Source organism: Solanum tuberosum, unplaced genomic scaffold (genome assembly GCF_000226075.1).
Source record: "Solanum tuberosum cultivar DM 1-3 516 R44 unplaced genomic scaffold, SolTub_3.0 scf00312, whole genome shotgun sequence".
Classification (NCBI taxonomy): domain Eukaryota; kingdom Viridiplantae; phylum Streptophyta; class Magnoliopsida; order Solanales; family Solanaceae; genus Solanum; species Solanum tuberosum.
In genome coordinates, this window is record NW_006239237.1 from 306,814 (window position 1) to 327,234 (window position 20,421).

Consider the following 20,421-nt stretch of genomic DNA (forward strand, 5'->3'; position numbering starts at 1 on the left):
TCGAGATATGTTTTAATAAATAATTGGTGATATGAAACACAAACACTCGACAATTTAGATATGAAACTCGCAAAATAATCAAGTAAATATTTTACTTCCTACATGTACACAAAGTTAGACTTTTGAAACTTGTCCGCAATGTTAGAAGCCGGACTCCTCGAGGCTACTTTAAGCCATTTTAGTGCAAACCAAAAGGACTGAAGTTGTTGGATGTTGCTTAGTCATGAATACTCTTGTTATAACTTAACCAAAAAGCTCTATGTCGAACGTCAGCATAAATAAGTTATAGATATTTGTCTGACCTTAGCAAAAGGTTGGGACTGAGTATAATATTCTAATGATGAATCATCTGATCATCCACGTCTTGGACTTATTCCTATTGAACACTTAAACTACTCAAAAAGTATACTTATTAGACATTTTTCTTATGCGGGGAAGCCACCTAGCCATCAAACCACCACAACAACAACAACATATCTAGTATAATCTCACAAGGTGGGTTCGGAGAAAGTAGAATGTATGCAGACCTTACCCCTACCTTGTGAGGTTAGGGAGGTTGTTTTCGATAAACCCTCGCTCAAGAATAGAATAGACAAAAAAGCAATAACAACAGCAAAATAAAAGCCACCTAGCCATCAACTTCCATTTATATATGAAAAATTGAGATTCAAGATTCAATACACTAGCTTCAAAAATCATTTCTGGAGCAAGATTGTGTACAATAGTTCATTCCAAGCATCTGGAACACCAGCTACACACCAGTGGCTGCAGTCGTTCAATCCGCCACTAGCAATTCTCGAGGGGTGTCCGTCTTTTCGTAGTTGTGTAAGCAGTGTAATATCAAGTAAATTGACAGGCTTTGTCATGTTACTTAGGACACTTTTCACCACTGCCTCTCCTCGATATCTTTCACCAGGATACGTTGATCCCTCTATTGGCTTTGTTTGTCCGCTGCAGTCCTTCACCTGTGGTTCATTCCAATCCTTGCCACTGAAAAGATCGAGGAAACAGAACTAAGTTGAAGAAAATGGTCTAGAATTCTACAAGACAAATCATATACTTGGAAACTTGCTAGAAAATGTGATTGATCTTCAATTCGTCGAGACTAAGTTGTTGTTTGGTTCACGTTATCACATACTAGTATGTTGGGATTAAAAAGGAAAGTCCGGTGAATAGCTACACACCAGTGGCTGCAGTCCTTCAAAAATCATTTCTGGAGCAAGATTGTGTACAATAGTTCATTCCAAGCATCTGGAACACCAGCTACACACCAGTGGCTGCAGTCGTTCAATCCGCCACTAGCAATTCTCGAGGGGTGTCCGTCTTTTCGTAGTTGTGTAAGCAGTGTAATATCAAGTAAATTGACAGGCTTTGTCATGTTACTTAGGACACTTTTCACCACTGCCTCTCCTCGATATCTTTCACCAGGATACGTTGATCCCTCTATTGGCTTTGTTTGTCCGCTGCAGTCCTTCACCTGTGGTTCATTCCAATCCTTGCCACTGAAAAGATCGAGGAAACAGAACTAAGTTGAAGAAAATGGTCTAGAATTCTACAAGACAAATCATATACTTGGAAACTTGCTAGAAAATGTGATTGATCTTCAATTCGTCGAGACTAAGTTGTTGTTTGGTTCACGTTATCACATACTAGTATGTTGGGATTAAAAAGGAAAGTCCGGTGAATGAAGCATTCTGCGTTCACGGAAGGTCCAGGGAAGGGTCAAACCCCAAGGGGATGTAGACTAGAAAGCTTACCATGACACAAGCATTAGAGACTAATGCCACGACTCGAACATGTGACCTGTAGGTCAGATGGAGACAACTTTACTGTTGCTCCAAGGCTTATATTGGGATTATAATGCAAAATTGTTTATGCAGTGAATAACAATGAATATGTTTTTTGATGCAGGAATTACTTACTTTAAGATCACTATTGTCTTTTCAATAGTTTAAATTCTCGTATTGCTAATACATGTACACTTATTTCACATTCTATCCGCAGAGAATAATACATCGTATAACTTATTTCGGACAATTATTTTGTATTGCCGACCAACCACTGCATTAGTCATGCACTCGGAGATTGTTCTTTTCGTTTACAACCAACTAAACAGTGCATTAGTTATGTATCCGGGAAACAGAACACTGTATTTACTCAATCCTGGATCAATCATCTTAATACGATCAACCAAACAAGCCCTAAATGTTTACGAGAGAAATGAGAAGCTGTGATAGAACTTACCGAGCATGAACAGCAGAAATTCCTTGGAAGAACACTTTAGTCACAGCAGGATTAATGTTGGAATCGATCCATTTAGCCCAAGTAGTTAAAGCAATCTTGTATGCTGCCATATGGTCCATCTCCTTGTAGAGTTTGTCACCAACTTGAAAATAGTCCCACCTGTGGACAAAAAGAACAGGACAATGTAAAATAACGAAGTTCGGTTTCTAGTAAGTTAGTGAAGAAGAAGTGTACGTTTGTTGGCGTCCAGTATGTATCCACCAATGGTAGCTATTAAAGATCAAGACATCAACTCCTTTCCACAGCTCAGTCTGGCTGAGAGTGTCGAGCTTGAGAACTCGTCCTACTTTCTCAACCACTAAGTCAACGAGAAATCCGTCTTTCAAGAATGTGACTGTGAACTTAAACTCCTTCAGAAGAAAAAAAGAGATCATGAGAAAGAAGGGAAGAATACATATCAGAAGTTTCGGAACAAGAAGAGATTTTAGTGTTTATCAAATCCCACAACAATCTATGTGTTGCTTGAATCTTCCAAAGAAATGTTGGTGTACTCGTGTATGGTCCTCCGAAAATGCAATACTTTCAGAGGATCTGACACATACCTGGCAACATTTTTGGAGGATCCGAGCAAACATAGACAATAACAAAATGTCATGCTAGCAGCAGGGTAATTACTGAATCTATTTCAAGTATTTTAGCAGTTGATGCTTCTCTATGTCGGACAGAAAATTCATCATTGGCTAAGTATTCGAAGAACGATTGCAGTTTAACATCTTGGCACTAACCACAACAATTATATATGAAAATCTGCTAAATCGAAGAATCTATCACATATTGAAAGAATTCCAGCAATTAGCCCCTCTGCAGGATATAAGATCATTCACTAATATGTTATCGATATTATAACATGCTAGCATTGTTGAAATTGGAGTCAGATCATATCGAATCATACTAAATCAATTAAATTATTACTACTTATTAGTTCCTCACGGGACAAAAGGAAGCAAATACTTTTTGCAAGTGACCGGAACTTTTAACCTGTCAAAATCACGAATTTTATTCTAATCAAAAGACTAACGGACCCTATTGAACATAGATCGCCAAACTACGACCAAGAGTTTCACCTTTGAAAGTGTCAGTCACGGCCTTTTGAAGCGCTAGTCACGTATACACGCCAGGCTTTATAGAGTTAAAAAGGCTTTGATGACTAAAGGTTTGTACTACAGAATGGAGAGTGATGGGAAGAAGGGGCAGCCCTTGATTGGTCCGAACGTTGGAGCACTTTTACCAACAACAACAACATATCCAGTGTAATCCCACTAGGTGGGGTCTGGAGAGGGTATGATGTACCCAGACCTTACCCCTACCTCGTGGAAGTAGAGAGGTTGTTTCCGAAACACCCTCAGCTCAAGTAACTCATACAAATCAACGTTAAAGATAGTATACAGACGCAATGCAAAACATAATAAATAATAATGAAATCATTTACAGAGAATTCAAGTCTACCAAATAGAAGATGATAGAGGGACAACGATTAAATTGACCTACCGGGAATGAGAGAACGGAACGTTCCTTTGTGCTGTCAAATGTGTAATTAGAATTTGGAACTGCAGCATGAAGCATACATGCTAGTGATTGCCACTGGTTACTGCTCAAGGAATCTCCCACAAACATGAAATTTTTGCCTCTAAAGTTTTTCAGGAGATTTTCACCATTGAACCTACATATATACTACTTTTTTAGTAGTTTCCAAATATATAAATTTTATTTTAAACAAAAAACTTAATAATTTCATATCCTAATTTGGTTGAAATTCAAAAGTTTGACTCAATCAATGTCACATACATTGAGATACAACAACAATATATAGTATAATCTAACAAGTGGAGTTTCAAGAGAGTAGTGTGTACGCATCTCAAACACGCCAACAACAACTACACCTCACTCCTAAACAAGTTACAAGTTGTGGTCGACTATATGAATATCTACTTCGTCATTTAAGCTCATTTTATATCATCATCATCATACTAACAAAAACAACAAACAAAATTTTAAAAAAACACAAATCATTGGAATTTAGGTGGAACAAAGAAAGAAGTTTCTTACTTTGGGAGGTCACAATCAGTAGGCTGCCATCTATATTTGAGATAAAATTTATCTTTTCTTCCATTTTTTATGCAATTTAGACCTTGGTTTATAAATGGACACTTCAAAGAATCATAAATTGGATAAGATTCATCAAAAATCCAACTTCCTTCAAAAATATTACAACTCTTCAATTGTTGTTCTTCATAAGATAGTATTATTAATAGATGCAAAAAAACAACAAAAAGGTAAATTTTGGTACTTTTTTTAGTAGACATGGTGAAAATTTTAGAACTCAAATTGAGAGCTCTAAAAATTGAGTAAAAAGAAAAAAGAAAATTGTACTGTTTTATAATAATTTTGTGTGTAGATTTTTGGTGTGTGATTAATTAGTTGGTTGTCTTTTAGTGGTACAAATTAATTAGTGCACTAATTAGTAAGGTAAAGCAACCGAATAATGGTCAAACATATATTTGAAGATAATTTTTCAAAATATATGGTTAAATATATATTTAAAGATACAATTTTAAAATATTTGGTCAAATATATATATATATATATATTTAAAGATAATTTTTTAAAATATATGGTCAAACATATATTTGAAGAGAAAATTTAAAAATCTGATTCAAAATATATAGTCAATGCTTGAACTGATTGATCTAAGTGAGCTATGAGGGGTGCTTGTCTCTGCTCTGAGTCCTCTCTCATCCAAGCTCAGCGGTCAGCCTCCATTCGAATTATCTTAGGGGGTCTTTCGCTTTTGCCAGATCTAGAGAGATACTACAAGTCCTCCGTCCCAGATTCCATCGCCGCGGTCTAATAATCCTTCTTGTCCGGTAAGCAAAAGCAAGCAAGGGAGCCTTTGGCTTCGTCCGTTCGTCGTTGCCAGAAAGAATGACTTTAGAAGAACTTGGCTGGGCTTTTCCTTTGTTGTAAATAAGAATAAGTAAAGCCCAAATATATATATTTAAAGATAAATTTTTAAATAATATGGTCAAACATATATTTAAAGAGAAATTTTAAAAATCTAATTCAAAATATATAGTCAAACACTACCATAATTTTTGTTCATAATATCTCATCTCTCCATAATTGAGGTGTTTGTAATGTATTTCATGAGCAATTACTACTAAAATATAATAAGAAAAGAATAATTAACTGTCTCGAACATCTAAAATTACAAAAAAAATATAATCACGATAGATAATTTTGAATAAAAAGAGTATTTATCTATCTTACTTCTTTTTTTAGTCTTTTATTCAAAAATAAAAATATTTTTTAAAATTTAGTAATGATTTTTAAATGTCAACATTCCATATAACATATTAAGATCACAATACTAGAAAATATTTTGACATATTATAAATAACTTTAATTTAAGATCATAAAAAAATTAAAAAAACATTTAAGATTTTATATCCAATCAAATTAGAACACATAAATTAAAATAAAAGAAATATTGGAAACATTAGCCTTGTCATGTGATTTATACTTTCACTAAATTAAATAGATAGAACCAATACATCCTCAATATTAACGAATATGGCAAGTATGACCAAATTTCTGTTCTAAATAAGTAATTCTAAGTACATCAATGGGAGGAACTTCTTCATATATTTCCTGCAAATACAAATATTTGACTTCAGTACATTTAGGTTATCTGCAAAATTGAACGAAATCTTGTTGAAGATCTCAGATCTAAGATATGTTTCGAAGGAGATGCATTTACAGTTTTCCTATAAGAAACGAGCAATTGACTTCGATCACCTTGACCCAGCTAAGGTTCCGTTGTTATCCAGAGATTCAACCCCAACGCCCATCTTGGCACGTGGATTCATTACCTGAATACCATAGGCACTACTAGTCGTGAATAAGAATGACAAAATGTAGAGCAACCAGGCGTAGAACTAGCATGATCCTGTCGGGATATAAGCACCTCACTGTCAATGAGACCAATTTTACCTGTATGCTGCTGATCAACTCATCGGATTCTGAAGAAGCGTTTAAGATACAGTTTGACTAAGTCTCAAGATGTCCATCAGCAATCGACTGACAGAAGCCTTTATTTCATCTGGTATTACTAACTGGGGAGGAACTGATTCTAGCGCATACAGAGTAATAACCCTCATTACACCAGCCAAGTGTAAATTTGTCATATCGCCTTTCCGGAGATTCTGATTCACAAACTTGCATGATACTTTTAAGGCACATTTGCTGCATACCTGAAGTAAAAGCACATAAAGTTTCAGGTCATAAGGGGAAGATAGGAGAAAGGTGGGAAGAAATTCGAGAATATACCAAAAAAGGAAATTTTACATAATCTTATTTGATCTTAGGAGCAGAGAAGGGAAGTGATGAAGTTTCTTAAGAGCAAAAGTGACTTACATTATCTTCTTGAATTCTGAAATATGTACGCAACCTCTTAGCAGATAAAACGTTCTTCTTTGCAATAGAAGGGCAACCAAAAAGGGCGACTTTTTTCAAGTCACTGCCAGACAACCATCTGAACAACCAAGTTTAATAGATTAAGGAACTGAATGAAGAAAGCTAAGGTGTATAAAGCAGTGTCTAAACTAAACAAAGAAAACCATCCTGAACACAATACAAGCGAAATGTGGGAATTCGTCAAGATAAACCATTCCAAATGAAAGACAGCATCAGTCCATACCTTTCAAGTTCGGAAAAGAGCCAAAAATACCTGCAACCGATTGAAATGGTTCACAAATACCCTCGGTTAACCTTTAGGTCTAAAAGTATCCATAACGTTTTTTAGGGGGCTCAAACAAACCTCTGAAACTAATGGATATGGGTCTTAAAAAAACATAAAAGGGCCAAAATATCCCTAACGTATTGAAAATTGCGAACAAATACCATTTGTTAACCTTTTGGTCAAAAAATACCCATAACGTTTTCTTTTGGGCTCAAACATAGCCCTAAAACTAACGAATCAGCCTGGGTCAAATTTGGGTCTTTAAAATAGTCATGTGTCATTCAAAGCTTACCACATTTTCAATATAGGATTAAATTAAAGCCCACTCATGCCTTTATTAAAACCCACCTCGTTTTCATTTTACAAATTAATCACCCAATACAATCTTTTCTCCCTAAAGTATCCGTCATTTCCTAGAAGCGCGATTTAGGGCTAAATTTTTGTACTTCAAACTGGAGATTGGATGTTAAAGGATTCTTCTTGAAGAATCAATTTCAAAAGTCTTGTTATTAAGGTAATTCTTTTTACTGCTTTATATGAAACTTCTTCTATTTTGATTTGATGTACTTGAGCGAGGGTGTTTTGCAAAAAACCTCTCCACCTCCACAAGGTAGGGATAATGTTTCCGTACACTCTACCCTCTAGTGGGATTCCCCAAAGCATCTGTTATTGCGTCGAAACTTAGAGGTGATAGGCGATTTAGGGTTTAACTTTTGTACTTCAAACCGGAGATTGAGGGTCATAACTTCATTGGATTTTGAAGGATTCTTCTTCATGAATCATCTTCAAAGACTTGTTATTAAGGTAAAAAAAATTATTGTTTTAATATAAAACATTTTCTGTTTTGAAATAATGCACTTGAGCCGAGGGTTTTTCAGAAACAATAGGGATAAGGTTTGCATACTCTCCCACTTGTAGGATTACATTGTAGGATTACACTGTATATGATGTTGTTGCTTGTATGAAACTTGTTATGGTTTGATTTCTATATTCTTGGCCATCGATAAAAAAAAATTACTCCAGTCAGTTGAAGCTTTTGATGCTTTCTGTTGAAGCTAAATTTTTTTTTGATGACAATCTGTATTGAAGATTTTAATGGCTTTGTTTACTACTCTCTCTCTCCCATTTTTATGTGACACCCTTTCCTTTTAAGTCTGTCCCAAGAAGAATGTCACATTTATATAGTTAGAAATAACTTAACTTTAAAATTTTACCTTTACCCTTAGTAAAATGATTTATAGTCACACAAATATCTAAGGTTTATTTCAGACAACACATTTTAAAGTCCTTCCTCTTTTCTTAAACTTTGTGCCAAGTCACATGGTGCCTACATAAATTGGGACGCAAGGATTAAATCTTTTTCGTATGTGGTCCTTGATTTGTCAGAGATTTATGGTTATTGAATTGGTGGATGGGGGTTATTTATTTATTTGTGGTCCTTTTCTTTGTTGTATGTTGTTAGATTCCCATATATAAAATTATTTATGTATATCTTTGGTGTGGAGTTAACGATAGGCTTCAGGTTTGGAGACAAATTCTAGAGAGACTGTAGGGTTCAGGTTGAGCAAGACCAAAACTGAATACTTAGAGTGTAAGTTCGGTGAAACTACGCATGAGGTCAACGTAAAAGTGAGGCTTGATGCTCGGGTCTTCTCCAAGAGAGGATGTTCCTAGTATCTAGGGTCATTTTTCAAGTTAATAGGAAGATCGACAAGGATGTCACACATCATATTGATGCGGGATGAGCAAAATGGAGGCTCGCCTTCGGAGTCTTGTGTGATAACAAGGTACCGCCAAAATTTAAAGGTAAGTTCTATAGAGTGGTGGTTAGACTGACTATGTTGTATGAGATAGAGTGTTGACTAGTTAAGAAATTGTATGTTTAGAAGATGAAATTGCAAGGATGAGAATGTTGAGGTTGATGTGTGGGCATCCTCAAGAGGCATAAGATTAGGAAGGACAAGGTAGGAGTTGGCTTACAAGTGGATAAGATAAGGAAAGGAAGGTTGAGATGGTTTGGACATGTGAAATGGAGAAGTTAGATGCCTAGTGAGGAGGTGTAAGAGGTTGGCAATGATTGGCATCAAGAGAGGTAGAGGAAGGTTGAAGGAAGTATCGGGAGAGGTCATTAGACAAAGACAGGGTGCATCTTGAACTTACCGAAGACATGACCTTACACAGGGGGTCTGGATGTCACGGGTTATGATACAAGGTTAGTTGATAGTTGAGCGTTCTCTCGCTTTCCTTCGGTATAGGATTGGTGGTCATACTTGGACCTTCTTTCTTACCGGTGGAATTAGCACTATTATCGTAATTTCTTGTTCTTCGATCTCGATTATCACCTGTGCTTTTTGTGCCTTGGTTATCACATTATTTTGTTGTCATTACTATTCTTTCCACAATATATTGTGTGTTTCTTCCATTTCACATTATTTAGTTGTTGTTACTGCTCTCATTTATGTATTCCCTTTTTCAAATTGCTTTATTTTAAGCCGATGTCTAGCAGAAACCTCTCTATCTCTACGAGGTAGGGATATGATCTGCATACAATCTACCCTCCCCAGACCCCATTTGTGGGATTACACTAGGCTTGTTGTTGTATATCTCTGGTGTAGTCCCTATTTCCTTTTTTTTATGGCTTGCATGTGCTAGTTTCAGAAGAATGAAAGAAAATGTGGACTTGATTTTTAATCATGGGGTATTTGGGTTCAAAAATCTCGGTTGATGTATAATAAAAGATGGTACACATGTGGCAAGGGTATGATGTAGACCTATTGTCATATATTGATATCTGTTGAGAATACAAGGAAAAACTAAGGTTAGTGAGGTGAAGGACTTATTAGTTACATGTGGCCACCTAGTAGGTTTTAAGTGTTGGGGGTATTAGAGCCCTTCAATATTTGTTGTGTAGTGAATTCAATGTATTAAACAATTTACAGTAGATGAGGTTGAAGAGAATGCGATTGCACCTAGTACATCTACGGTACATGAAGAAACTTCAGTATGATGAATAATACTATAAGCAATTCTTACATGTTGATCTACCAAAATCTTTCAACAATAACATTTCTGATATAGTTTAGTTTGCTAATTACAGAAAAAAGGGGAAAGTATTTGTCTTTGTCTATGCCTTATAGAAGCTGACATTTCGTAAACTTGATATTGATTATGTTGTGGTGATCTCTACCAAACTGCCAAGCTTCATACTTTACAAAATCAAGGGCATAGCTATTCTCGAAGAAAGTAATATCAGACTTCTTCCTAGAAAAAAGTTTGAATCTTTAAAGTACCCTTCATTGTATAAATGAGTCACAACCATCACCATATCAGGTGGAAGCTCTTTGTACAAAGTATGATCCTACATAGTCAAAGCGTTGACTTTCTTAACATTATCAGTTTACAAACTGTTTGCTTCTATGTTTGCACAAGGCAAAGACGAATACCTTCCATATTTACCCAATAATTAGCATACTGAATTCTATCAAAAATGTCATTGTTAATGATTTCGGTAGATTTAACAAAACACAAATTAGACTAATAAACTTCAAACGTAACATGCAGAAAACAAATAGTAGCCATCAATATAAAAATGGGGAATGTAACTAAATTGATCCTTACTGAGCAATCTCTTGGTGATCTCTACCAAACTGCTCAGCTGCATACTTTACAAAATCACGAGCATAGCTATTCTCGAAGCAAGTAATATCAAATTTATTCCTAGGCAAAAAAGTTGAATCTTTAAAGTACCCTTCATTGTATAAATGAGTCACGAACATCACCATATCAGGTGAAAGTTCTTTGTATACAGTATGATCCTCATACTCAATAGCGTTGACTTTCTTGATACACTCTTAACCTCCTGATTCAGAAACAATTCATGTAATTTTTTGCTCTTTCTCTCATTTTCTGACACCCCATTAGAGTTTTTAGCTTCCTCCTTCCTAATAGCTTTCTCATTTTTCCTCTTCTCCAGCAAAACCCTCACTTCTTCCTCCAATTTTCTCAAGTTACACTTCAATTCTTTGATTTCACTTTCATCCTCAATTTCTGATTGTTCAGACTTTTCTAAGAGGCCAACAGCTTCTTGAAAGAAAACACCCAATGGTCTCTTTGCTAATCTATCTGAACTAGTTGGTTCTTTCTGAAAATGAAAAGGGTCTCCAAAAAGATGATGAAAATTGATATGGGGTTGAAGAGTTCAAGCATGCTGATGGAAGAATTGTTAGAAAACCCCAATAATTGAATTTTCTCAGGTATATCATTGGTGGGTTTTTTGGTTATTTGGTCACATAACCATAGATGAGTATATAAAGGGATGATGATGTTCTGCCATTAGAAGGATTTTAGGGGTTTTGCAAGCAATACATCTACGGCTTACAGCTGCGGACTCTAATTTGTATTGGGTTGGGACAAAACAGAAGTACATGAAGTTCCTTATGGGCAAAATTCCCAAGTTTTTGCACAGATTGTCCTTCAAACGAACTAGTGTTTAATTTTTGTCTCTTTTCTGTTTCAGGTGTTAAATTTTTCCTCTTGCTGCTGATTTAATGGGAATTTCTGGACCAAAATCTAGACCTGATTCGGTCAAAGGAGGATTTGTGGACCAAAATGGACTGAGAGGATTTGTTGAAGGCGGAGTTGGTATTGGTACCAAAACATCTCCAGCACAGGCACTTGAGAAGATTCGAGGAGAGCTGAGGTACTGTTAGATTCCACTGCTTCTTTAACCAGCCTACATGAAATTCTTCGATTATAAATTACCTCATCTATACTTATGATGTGATTTCTTTTTATTGGCAGACATGTGCGCCGTGAAGTGCAGGCAGAATATGGAAGGATATTAGACTTTCTGGAGAAAGTATGAAAGGAAGAAAAGTTCTTGTTAGATGTTCAGATATCTTTTTCTTGTAGATTTGACATGACACGATTCTTTTTATTGCAGGGTAACGATTCTCTGGATTTCAAACTTGAGAATTATGTTTCACCTGGGGAGCAATCCACCTCACAGAAATGTAAGGAAAAGAAGCGGAAACGTGTGGAATGATGATGAAAAACAAACCACAGGTAAAAAGAAAGAGAAAAGGAAGAAAAAGAAAACTGAAGAATAAGTGTTCCCACAAGCACATCATTTATTGATGTATTGGGCATTGGATGGAACGTTTAAGTTGAACATTGATGTCATTAGACAGTGGCTAGTGCTTTGTAATGCAATTCAGGATTCTGTTAGTTAACAGATATTTGCTTGATCCTTTTAATCATACTATGGATGCTTTATCATTCTCCGGTGAAAACTTTTGCTAATTATATTTTACATGTTTTAAGACAAGGGATTCCAACTTATAGTGCACCACACATGCTGAACTGTTGCCCATGTATTGTTGGTAAAGGGTATTAGGTGGGTTGCTTTGAAAAAACTTCCAATTTCTATACAACAAGACAAGATATGCATAGTAAATATAATGGGAAGTTTTGCCTCAAGGAAAAAGTCGTTGAAATTTAATTTTATAAAAATGAAGTAGAATAATTATCAAGCTAACTTTTGCCTTGTGAGACAAAACTCGTATACAACGAGTATTAGGGAAAGTTTTACGTCGAGGCAAAGTAGTTAAATTTTTATGGAAAAAAAAAAGAAACAGGATAATCAATAATCATCAAGCTAAGTTTTGTCTTATGAGGTAAATCTTGTACACAACGAATCAAGATATGCATAGTGTATATAATAGGAAGTTTTGTCTCTTTGAAAAATAGTTGAAATAAAACTAGTCTTATTAATTAAATAGCTAAAAATCTCTATAATTTGCCATTGTTGATACTTCAGCTCCTGAGTTTGAAATCTGAAGGAGTAGAGAAAGATGAAGTTACGAAAGAAGATGAATTGGGAAGAAACCTAAGCAATGGGCATAGGAGGGGTAATTTTCGTTCACTTATTATTAACTTAAAGTGTGAAAGGACAAAAAAAGTTATGTGGCATTTGTGCCAATGACCCTAAAAAATCCCCCCTAAAATTTTGGCTCGTTATTTTTTTGCAATACTAGTTGTTTAGTAAATGATTTAATTTATTCGTAATTCATAGACTTTTAAATCGTTCCGGTGCAGATGCAAAACAGCATCACTTCATACCATTTCAAGTTCGGAAAAGGGCCAAAGATACGCCTAACATATTGAAAATGGCTCACAAATGCCCTACGTTAACCAATTGGTCTAAACACACCCTTAAGTTTTTTTGGCTATAACATACCTGTGAAACTCTGATCAAGCTAGGTCAAATTTGGATCTTCAAAATAGTGGAAACAAGCCAAAAATATCCCTAACGCATTGAAAATGGTTCACAAATACCCTTTGTTAACCTTTTGATCTAAAAATACTCATTAACATTTTTTTTGGGCTCAAACATACTGCTGAAACTAACAGACCAGCCTGGGTCAAATTTGGGTCTTAAAATAGTCATGTGTCGATCTAAGCTTGCCACGTTTTTTATTCAGGATTAAATTAAAACCCACTTATTTATTAAAACTCAACCCGTTTTCATTTTAAGAAATTAAACACCCGATACAATCTTTTCTCCCCAAAGCATCCGTTATTTCCTAGAAGCTTCGAGGTGGCAGGCGATTTAGGGCTAAACTTTTGTACTTCAAACGGCAGATTGTGGGCCATAACTAATGTTGAAAGATTCTTCTTGAAGATTCAATTCCAAAGTCTTACTATTATGGTAAAAAAAATTAATGCTTTATATGAAACTTCTATTTTTATTTGATGCATTTGAGCCTAGAGTTCAAAAAAATCATCTTGGAGATTGTGTAGTCTTTCAAAAACAGTTTCTCAGTCTCCACAAAGTAGGAGTAAGGTATGTGTACACTCTACCCTCCATAGATCCCACTTGTAGGATTACACTGGGTATCTTGTTGTTGTTTGTATGAAACATTTTATGGTTTGGGATTTATATATTCTTGTAGGGGTGTGCAAAATCCGAACCGACTGATAAATTGAACCGAAAAAAGTGTTATTGGTTTATTCTTATTGGGTTATAGGATTAATGGTTTTATAAAAAAAATTATTAGGTTATCGATTCGATATTGATTTTTTAATATTGGGTTTACCGATAACCCATTAAGAATATAATAGTTAACTATTTTAATTTTTAGGCATACATAAATATCAAACAAAAAATATTAATATAATCATTATATTAGACTATAACTATTAAGACCCTACACAATTAATACTACTTAATCTGCTCTCGGCATTTACCCATTAGGTTTTAGTATTAATTTAGTCTTTAGGTTCACAACATCAAAACCTAAAGAACTAAGAACGGCGGCGGCTAGGGTTTGCAACGACGACGGCAAGGGCTAAGCAACTGCTAAGGTTGTGAATTGTGAGTATTTGCTATACTTTTACTACACTAAGCAGAATTTTTGCACTCAATGAATAATTTGATTTCTCTCTTTTTTATTTCGCAACAAATTGTTGGACAAGTCGTATATTTGTTTTGAAAGCATTTACTTGTCGATTAAACCGAAAATTGAACCGTTAAGGACCGAAAATCGATAACAAATATCTTATTGGTTTGATTTGATTATCGGTTTAGCATATTTAAAAACCAAAAACCGATAAACAGAACCGATGATACTTAAAACCGAACTGAATCGACCAATACACACCCTTATATTCTTGGCCTTCGATAACTATTTTTTACTCCAGTCGTGTTGAAGCTTTTAATGCTTTTTGTTGAAGCAGATATTTTTTACTCTAGCTATGTTGAAGCTTTTAATTGCTTTGTTTACAATTCCCTTCGTCCCAATTATGTGGCACCTTTTCCTTCTATGATTGTCCCATGAAGAATGTCACCCTTCTATAATTAGAAATAACCCAACTTTCAAATTCCACTTACTCTTAATGAAACAATTGAAAAGCCACACAAATATCTAAGGTTTATTCTAGAAAACACATTTCAAAGTCCTTTTCCCTTAAACTTTGTGTCAACTCAAATGATGCCACATAACTTGGGACGGAGAGAGTAATTCTTTTTTGTATGTGGCCCCTTCTTGATTTGTATGGTTATTGAACTGGTAGATGGGATTATTTATTCGCTTATGGTCCCTTTATTTGTTGTATGTTGTTAGATCCAATATTTTTTCGATAATAGTGGTGTTCACCGTTCGGACCAGTTTTCGCACACCTCAACTAATTCCACGAAATACTTGTCACCTCCCATCAGCATCAGGTAACTCTGCCCACCAAGGCTAAGACACATGGGAAGAAATCACCTTGTGTTTGAAATCACCTAGTGCTTTTGTCTCTGCTAGGATTTATGTTTTGTTATTGACCGTGGTGTCCACACTAGCTTTTGCATACCTCGACTAATTTCACAGGATACCTACCACCTCTCACTAGTAACGGGGTCTTTGCTGAGATTTGAACCTCAGATCTCATAATTCCAATATTTTTTTATTTTTGTATATCTCTGTTGTGGTCCCTATTTCCTTTCTTTTATGGCTTGCATATGCTAGTTTCGGAAGAATGAATGGAAGGCATACTTAATTTTTAATTATGGTGTAATAGGGTCCAGAAACCTTAGTTCATCTATATTAAAAGATGGATACACGTGTGGCATGGGTATGATGTATACCTATTGTCATTTATTGAGATTTGTCGAGAATATAAGAAAAGGCTAAGGTTTAGTGAGATGATGTAGTTGTTAATTACGAGGCCACATGGTGGTTCTATGTATTGGAGGTGTTAGAATCCTTAAATATTTGTTGTGTATCAAATTCAATGCACTAAACAATTTGCACTAGATGAGGGTGAAGAGAATGTTTGCTCCTAGTATTATTGATCATAGCAAAGTTTCTTCTAGCACTATAGATTAGTGTTGTAACTTGTAACTAAGAATTCAAGATTAAAATGTTAAGAGTACCACTTGACTGAGGTGCATAGATGGAACTCTAAGGAGACTTATATACTGGTTTATGTGCCATCCAGCCCTACTAATGGATATATTTATCACCACATCAGAATCAGGATTACTCTCTCTCAATTCTTTGGCATATACCACTTCTCCAAAACAATCCTCTTAACTCTTTTCATCTTTAACTTGCTAACATTAAGCATGAATTCTCCCTCCCAGTCTCCCCTCATATCTTTGATCTTCTCATATCATTGCTCTAATACTTAGGACTATTCTGGACTTTTCTCCTAAGGTATTGTGCTAAAGTTTGAGCATCACCTCCATGATTCTGGTAACTTGGATTACAATGGTGATTTGGAGTTCAAAGTCTTGATCTTAAAAGGCTTGGTTTTTGCCCATCCTTAAATATAAAACACTTGAAGGGACATTTAACGTCGCATTTATATCAAGACATTTTGTGTCACTCTTTTCTATCTTCAAACTCTTACCATTAGCAATTGCATATAACTCTTCTAGCTTCTGGATATCCTTACAATTCATACTTTTTCTAATCTTTGTACTTGTCTAATTTTTCATTGATTTCTTTAGTCCTTTCCCTTCTAAACACCTTGAACTCCTCACTATATTAATCTCTAAATGCAGGGTCACATGTGTATCCGTCTTTTAGTATAGATCAGAACTGAGGTTTCCGGACCCAAATTCCCCCATAATTGAAAATCAACTCAGCATTTTCATTCATTCTACGGAAACCAGCACATGCAAGCCATAAAAGAAAGGAAATAGGAACCAGTCCGGTGATATGAGAACAAAAAAAGATATTGGATCTAATGGCATACAATAAACAAAGGGACCACGAACAAATAAATAACCCCCAACCACGGGTTCAATAACCATAAATTTCCAACAAATAAATCAAGAAGGGACCACATACGAAAAAGAATTAGTAAACAAAGCCATGATTCTAAAATATACAAGTAGCTGTATTAGATTAGTGAAGTATGTGAGCAGAGAGAAGAGATGACTCTTTCACTAGACAGTGTCACCGAAGCCTTCAATTCTACGGCCATCATATCTGCTAAGAATTTTTGGTAGACAATTTTGGGTATAAAAAGAGAGGCATTTGTAATCTGTTGCTGATCAATCTGGTACAGGTGTGTAAGATGAGTTCTTACACGTTAGACAATCTGATGATTTTATAAAGCAGTTACTCTCTTTTTCTATCCCTTTTCTGCTCATGAAAAAAAAACATGGGAAAGGGATATAATGGTGTCACTCATATCACTTAAGACATCACAAATCTAGGACATCACATTCGGTATGACGCACTGAAGTCTGCCCAACATTTTTCTATAGTGGAAGAATCCAAAAGAATGATTTATTCCCCAAACGCTGCAACATCATCAACGATTCGACGTTATCAGTTAATTAACAGTCAGCTTCTATCTTTGCATAAGATATAAGCAAATAATTCCTTCTATTTTATTCAACAATTAGCATACTGAATTCATTGTTGAAGATTTAGGTAGATTAACAAAACACAAATCAGACTAACAAACTTCGATGAATAAACAACGTAACAAACAGAAAACTAATAGTAGCAATCAATATTTTAATGGGCAAATGTAACTAAATTGATTCTTACTTAGCAATCTCTTGGTGATCTCTACCAAACTGCTCAGCTGCATACTTCACAAAATCACGGGCATAGCTATTCTCGAAGCAAGAAATATCGAACTTCTTCCTAGGCAAAAAGTTTGAATCTTTAAAGTACCCTTCATTGTATAAATGAGTCACAAACATCACCATATCAGGTGAAAGCTCTTTGAACACAGTATGATCCTCCATGCTTAACGGCATCAACTTCCTTGATTTTACACTCCTAACTTCCTCATTCATAAACAATTCATGTAATTTCTTACTCTTCCCCTCATTTTCTGACACCCCATCACCATTTCCAGCTTCCTCCTTATTAGCTTTCTCATTTTTCCTCTTCTCCCGCAAAACCCTCACTTCTTCCTCCAATTTTCTCAACTTACACTTCAATTCTTTGTTTTCAGTTTCATCCTCACTTTCTGATACTTCAGACTTTTCTAAGAGACCAACAGCTTCTTGAAAGAAAACACCCAATGGTTTCTTTGCTACACTATCTGAACTTGCTGATTTTTTCTGAGACTGAGCTGAAAACGAAAAGGGTCTTCCCAAAGATGATGAAAATTGATATGGGGCAGATGAATTCAAGCATGTTGATGCTATTGAGTTACGGGGGAGTTGAAGAATTGTTAAAAAACGCCAAGAATTGAATTTTCTCAGGTATATCATTGGTGGGTTTACTGGTAATTTGGTCACTGAACCATTGATGAGCATATACAGGGAAGATGAAGTTCTGCCATTAGAGGGGTTTTAGGGGTTTTGCAAGCAATACATGTAGGCTTACAGCTGCGGATTTGTATTGGGTTGGGCCAAACTAAAAGTACATGGAGTTCCTTATGGGCTAGGGGTATGTTCGATTTTATGTTCGGTTGGTTAAAATATTTAAAATATATATATTGAGTGAAATAGTTTTCTAAAAATGAAAATAGGGAAAATAAGTTTTAGAAGTGATAATTTATTGTTGATTGTATCTTTTTCATCCTCTAACATATTTTATCTTTATTCCATCGTAATTTATATGGATTGTCCCTCAAAAAAGTGATGTTTAATTTTTATTTTCGTATCTCAGGTATTAAATTTTTGCTCTTGTTACTTATTTAATGGGGATTTCTGGACAAAAGTATCTTTATCTATCTGAAGCTAATTCGATCAAAGGAGGACTAGTGAAAAACGGACCAGAAAAAATTGTTGAAGGCGAAGTTGATGTTGGTATCAAAAAGAGGACGAAAATTGAGAAGCGTCAAGCAGAGATAAGGTAGTGTTAGCTTCATATGCTTCTTTAACCTACTTATTTATGTGAAGTTCTTTAATTATAAATTATCATATTCATACTTATGGTGTGATTTCTTCTTATTGACAGAGATGAGTATAATTTCATTCAGCAACAGAAAAAATATTTAGAATTTATGGAGAAGGTATGAAAAGAAAATTACTTCTTGTTAGATATTATTTTCTTATAACTTTGACATGACTTGATTCTTTCTATTATAGGGTGGAGATCCTCTGGATTTCAAATTCATGTATGCTGCACCTAGAAGTCTATTGAAATCATTGGAATGCAATAAAAAGAAGCGAAAATTGGTCGATGTTAATGATGATAAAGCATAAGCCAAAGGTAAGAAGAATATGATTGAAGAATAAGTGTTTCAGCAAACACATTTTTAGTATTAACGTATTGAACGTTGGATGAAACGTTTAAATTGTGAAATAATGACATTAGTCGGTGACTAATGCTTTGTAATGCAATTTAACATTATGTTAGTTAACAAATGCTTGCTTGAACCTTTTAAACATATCGTTGATATTATTTTTTTATATGCAATCTTTTGATAATTATATTTTTTATGTATCGAGGCATATATGATTCCAACTTATAGTGTATCACTAGTGTTGGAATGTTGCCCTTGTCTAAAATTCTTAAGTTTTGCCGTATGAGGCAAAATTTATATACAACAAGGCAAGATATACATTGTGTTTATAATGAAAAGTTTTATCTCAAGATAAAAGTAATTGAAATTCTATATCAAAAAAGTAAAATAGTCATCGAGTTAATTTTTACATTGTGTTGCAGGTGAAACTTTTATACAACGAGTAAGTATATGTATAATGTAGATAATGAAAGATTTTGCTTCGACAAAAAATAATCAAAAATTTATAACATAAAAAATAGAATAATTATCGAACTAAATTTTGTATATGATGAGTTAAGATATACAATTCTATATAATATGAAGTTTTGTCTGTTTGAAAATGTAAATGAAAATAAAATTAGTCGTTTTAAATCGTTAGAATTCATTATTATTGATACTTGCAACCAAAAAAATTAATCATGTTTGTTTCTAATCGCTGTGCTTAATTCTTGTTTAAATTTTTCCAATTGATTTCTTAATTATCATTTATCCCCATGAAATTCCATTTGATACCATTTGTAAACAAAAAGAGAGTGTACACCACATATTATCATATATTAGTTGTTATATATGTTGATAAATAATAGGTAATAATGAAATATAAATACTCGATAGTATAGTTATGAAACTCGTGAAAAGGTAATTCGTTTGTGCATATTTAGTAAAATAAATATACGTAAAGTATCACGTTTTTTGCGAGTTTCCTATCTAAATTATCAAATAATCGTTTTTTCTTAGGGGTGTACAAAAATCGAACCGAAAAAGTGCTATTAGTTTATTGCTCTTGGATTAATGATTTTTTAATGATTTTATTACAAAAAATTATCGGGTTATCGATTTGGTTTTGGTTTCTTAATATTGAGTTATTGGATAAACCGATAACCCATTTTAAGACTATAATAATTTACTAC

At 34.5% G+C, this 20,421-nt stretch overlaps 2 protein-coding genes across 5 annotated transcripts; both read right to left on the minus strand.

Moving 5' to 3' along the window:
• Positions 1–1,207: 1,207 nt before the first annotated feature.
• Positions 1,208–4,607, minus strand: LOC102593192 (protein trichome birefringence-like 42). The gene is made up of 5 exons (XM_006360007.1): positions 4,351–4,607; positions 3,793–3,964; positions 2,479–2,654; positions 2,245–2,403; positions 1,208–1,502 (listed from the first exon to the last, which is right to left on the minus strand). Exons 1-5 carry the CDS (start codon positions 4,605–4,607, stop codon positions 1,208–1,210), a joined length of 1,059 nt encoding a protein of 352 aa, XP_006360069.1.
• A 1,184-nt stretch (positions 4,608–5,791) lies between these two features.
• On the minus strand, positions 5,792–18,425 carry LOC102580802 (uncharacterized). 4 transcript variants are annotated; one of them, XR_368309.2, is made up of 5 exons: positions 17,593–18,425; positions 6,718–6,835; positions 6,295–6,554; positions 6,100–6,173; positions 5,792–5,952 (listed from the first exon to the last, which is right to left on the minus strand). XR_368309.2 is itself a non-coding variant. In XM_006359970.2 (4 exons), the coding sequence occupies exons 1-3, from the start codon at positions 18,312–18,314 to the stop codon at positions 6,336–6,338; spliced, it is 1,059 nt and encodes a 352-aa protein (XP_006360032.1). In that variant the 5' UTR covers positions 18,315–18,425; the 3' UTR covers positions 5,792–6,173; positions 6,295–6,335. The 4 variants fall into 4 exon arrangements, 2 of the variants coding, with proteins under 2 accessions (XP_006360032.1, XP_015170139.1); XR_368308.2 differs by having other exon boundaries at positions 6,062–6,173; XM_006359970.2 differs by having other exon boundaries at positions 5,792–6,173.
• Between the last annotated feature and the right edge of the window lie 1,996 nt (positions 18,426–20,421).

Bases quoted from the DNA above. Each gene is read 5' to 3' on its own strand.
- LOC102593192 (XM_006360007.1), bottom strand. From the start codon at position 4,607: ATGTCTACTAAAAAAAGTACCAAAATTTACCTTTTTGTTGTTTTTTTG. The intron at 2,655-3,792 runs GTAGGTCAATTT...TTTCTTCTGAAG, and splicing joins GTTCCGTTCTCTCATTCCCG to GAGTTTAAGTTCACAGTCAC. The intron at 1,503-2,244 runs GTAAGTTCTATC...CGATCTTTTCAG, and splicing joins ATTTCTGCTGTTCATGCTCG to TGGCAAGGATTGGAATGAAC.
- LOC102580802 (XM_006359970.2), bottom strand. From the start codon at position 18,314: ATGCTCATCAATGGTTCAGTGACCAAATTACCAGTAAACCCACCAATG. The intron at 6,836-17,592 runs GTAAGAATCAAT...TTGGTTGTTCAG, and splicing joins GATCACCAAGAGATTGCTAA to ATGGTTGTCTGGCAGTGACT. The intron at 6,555-6,717 runs GTAAGTCACTTT...CTTTTACTTCAG, and splicing joins TCAGAATTCAAGAAGATAAT to GTATGCAGCAAATGTGCCTT.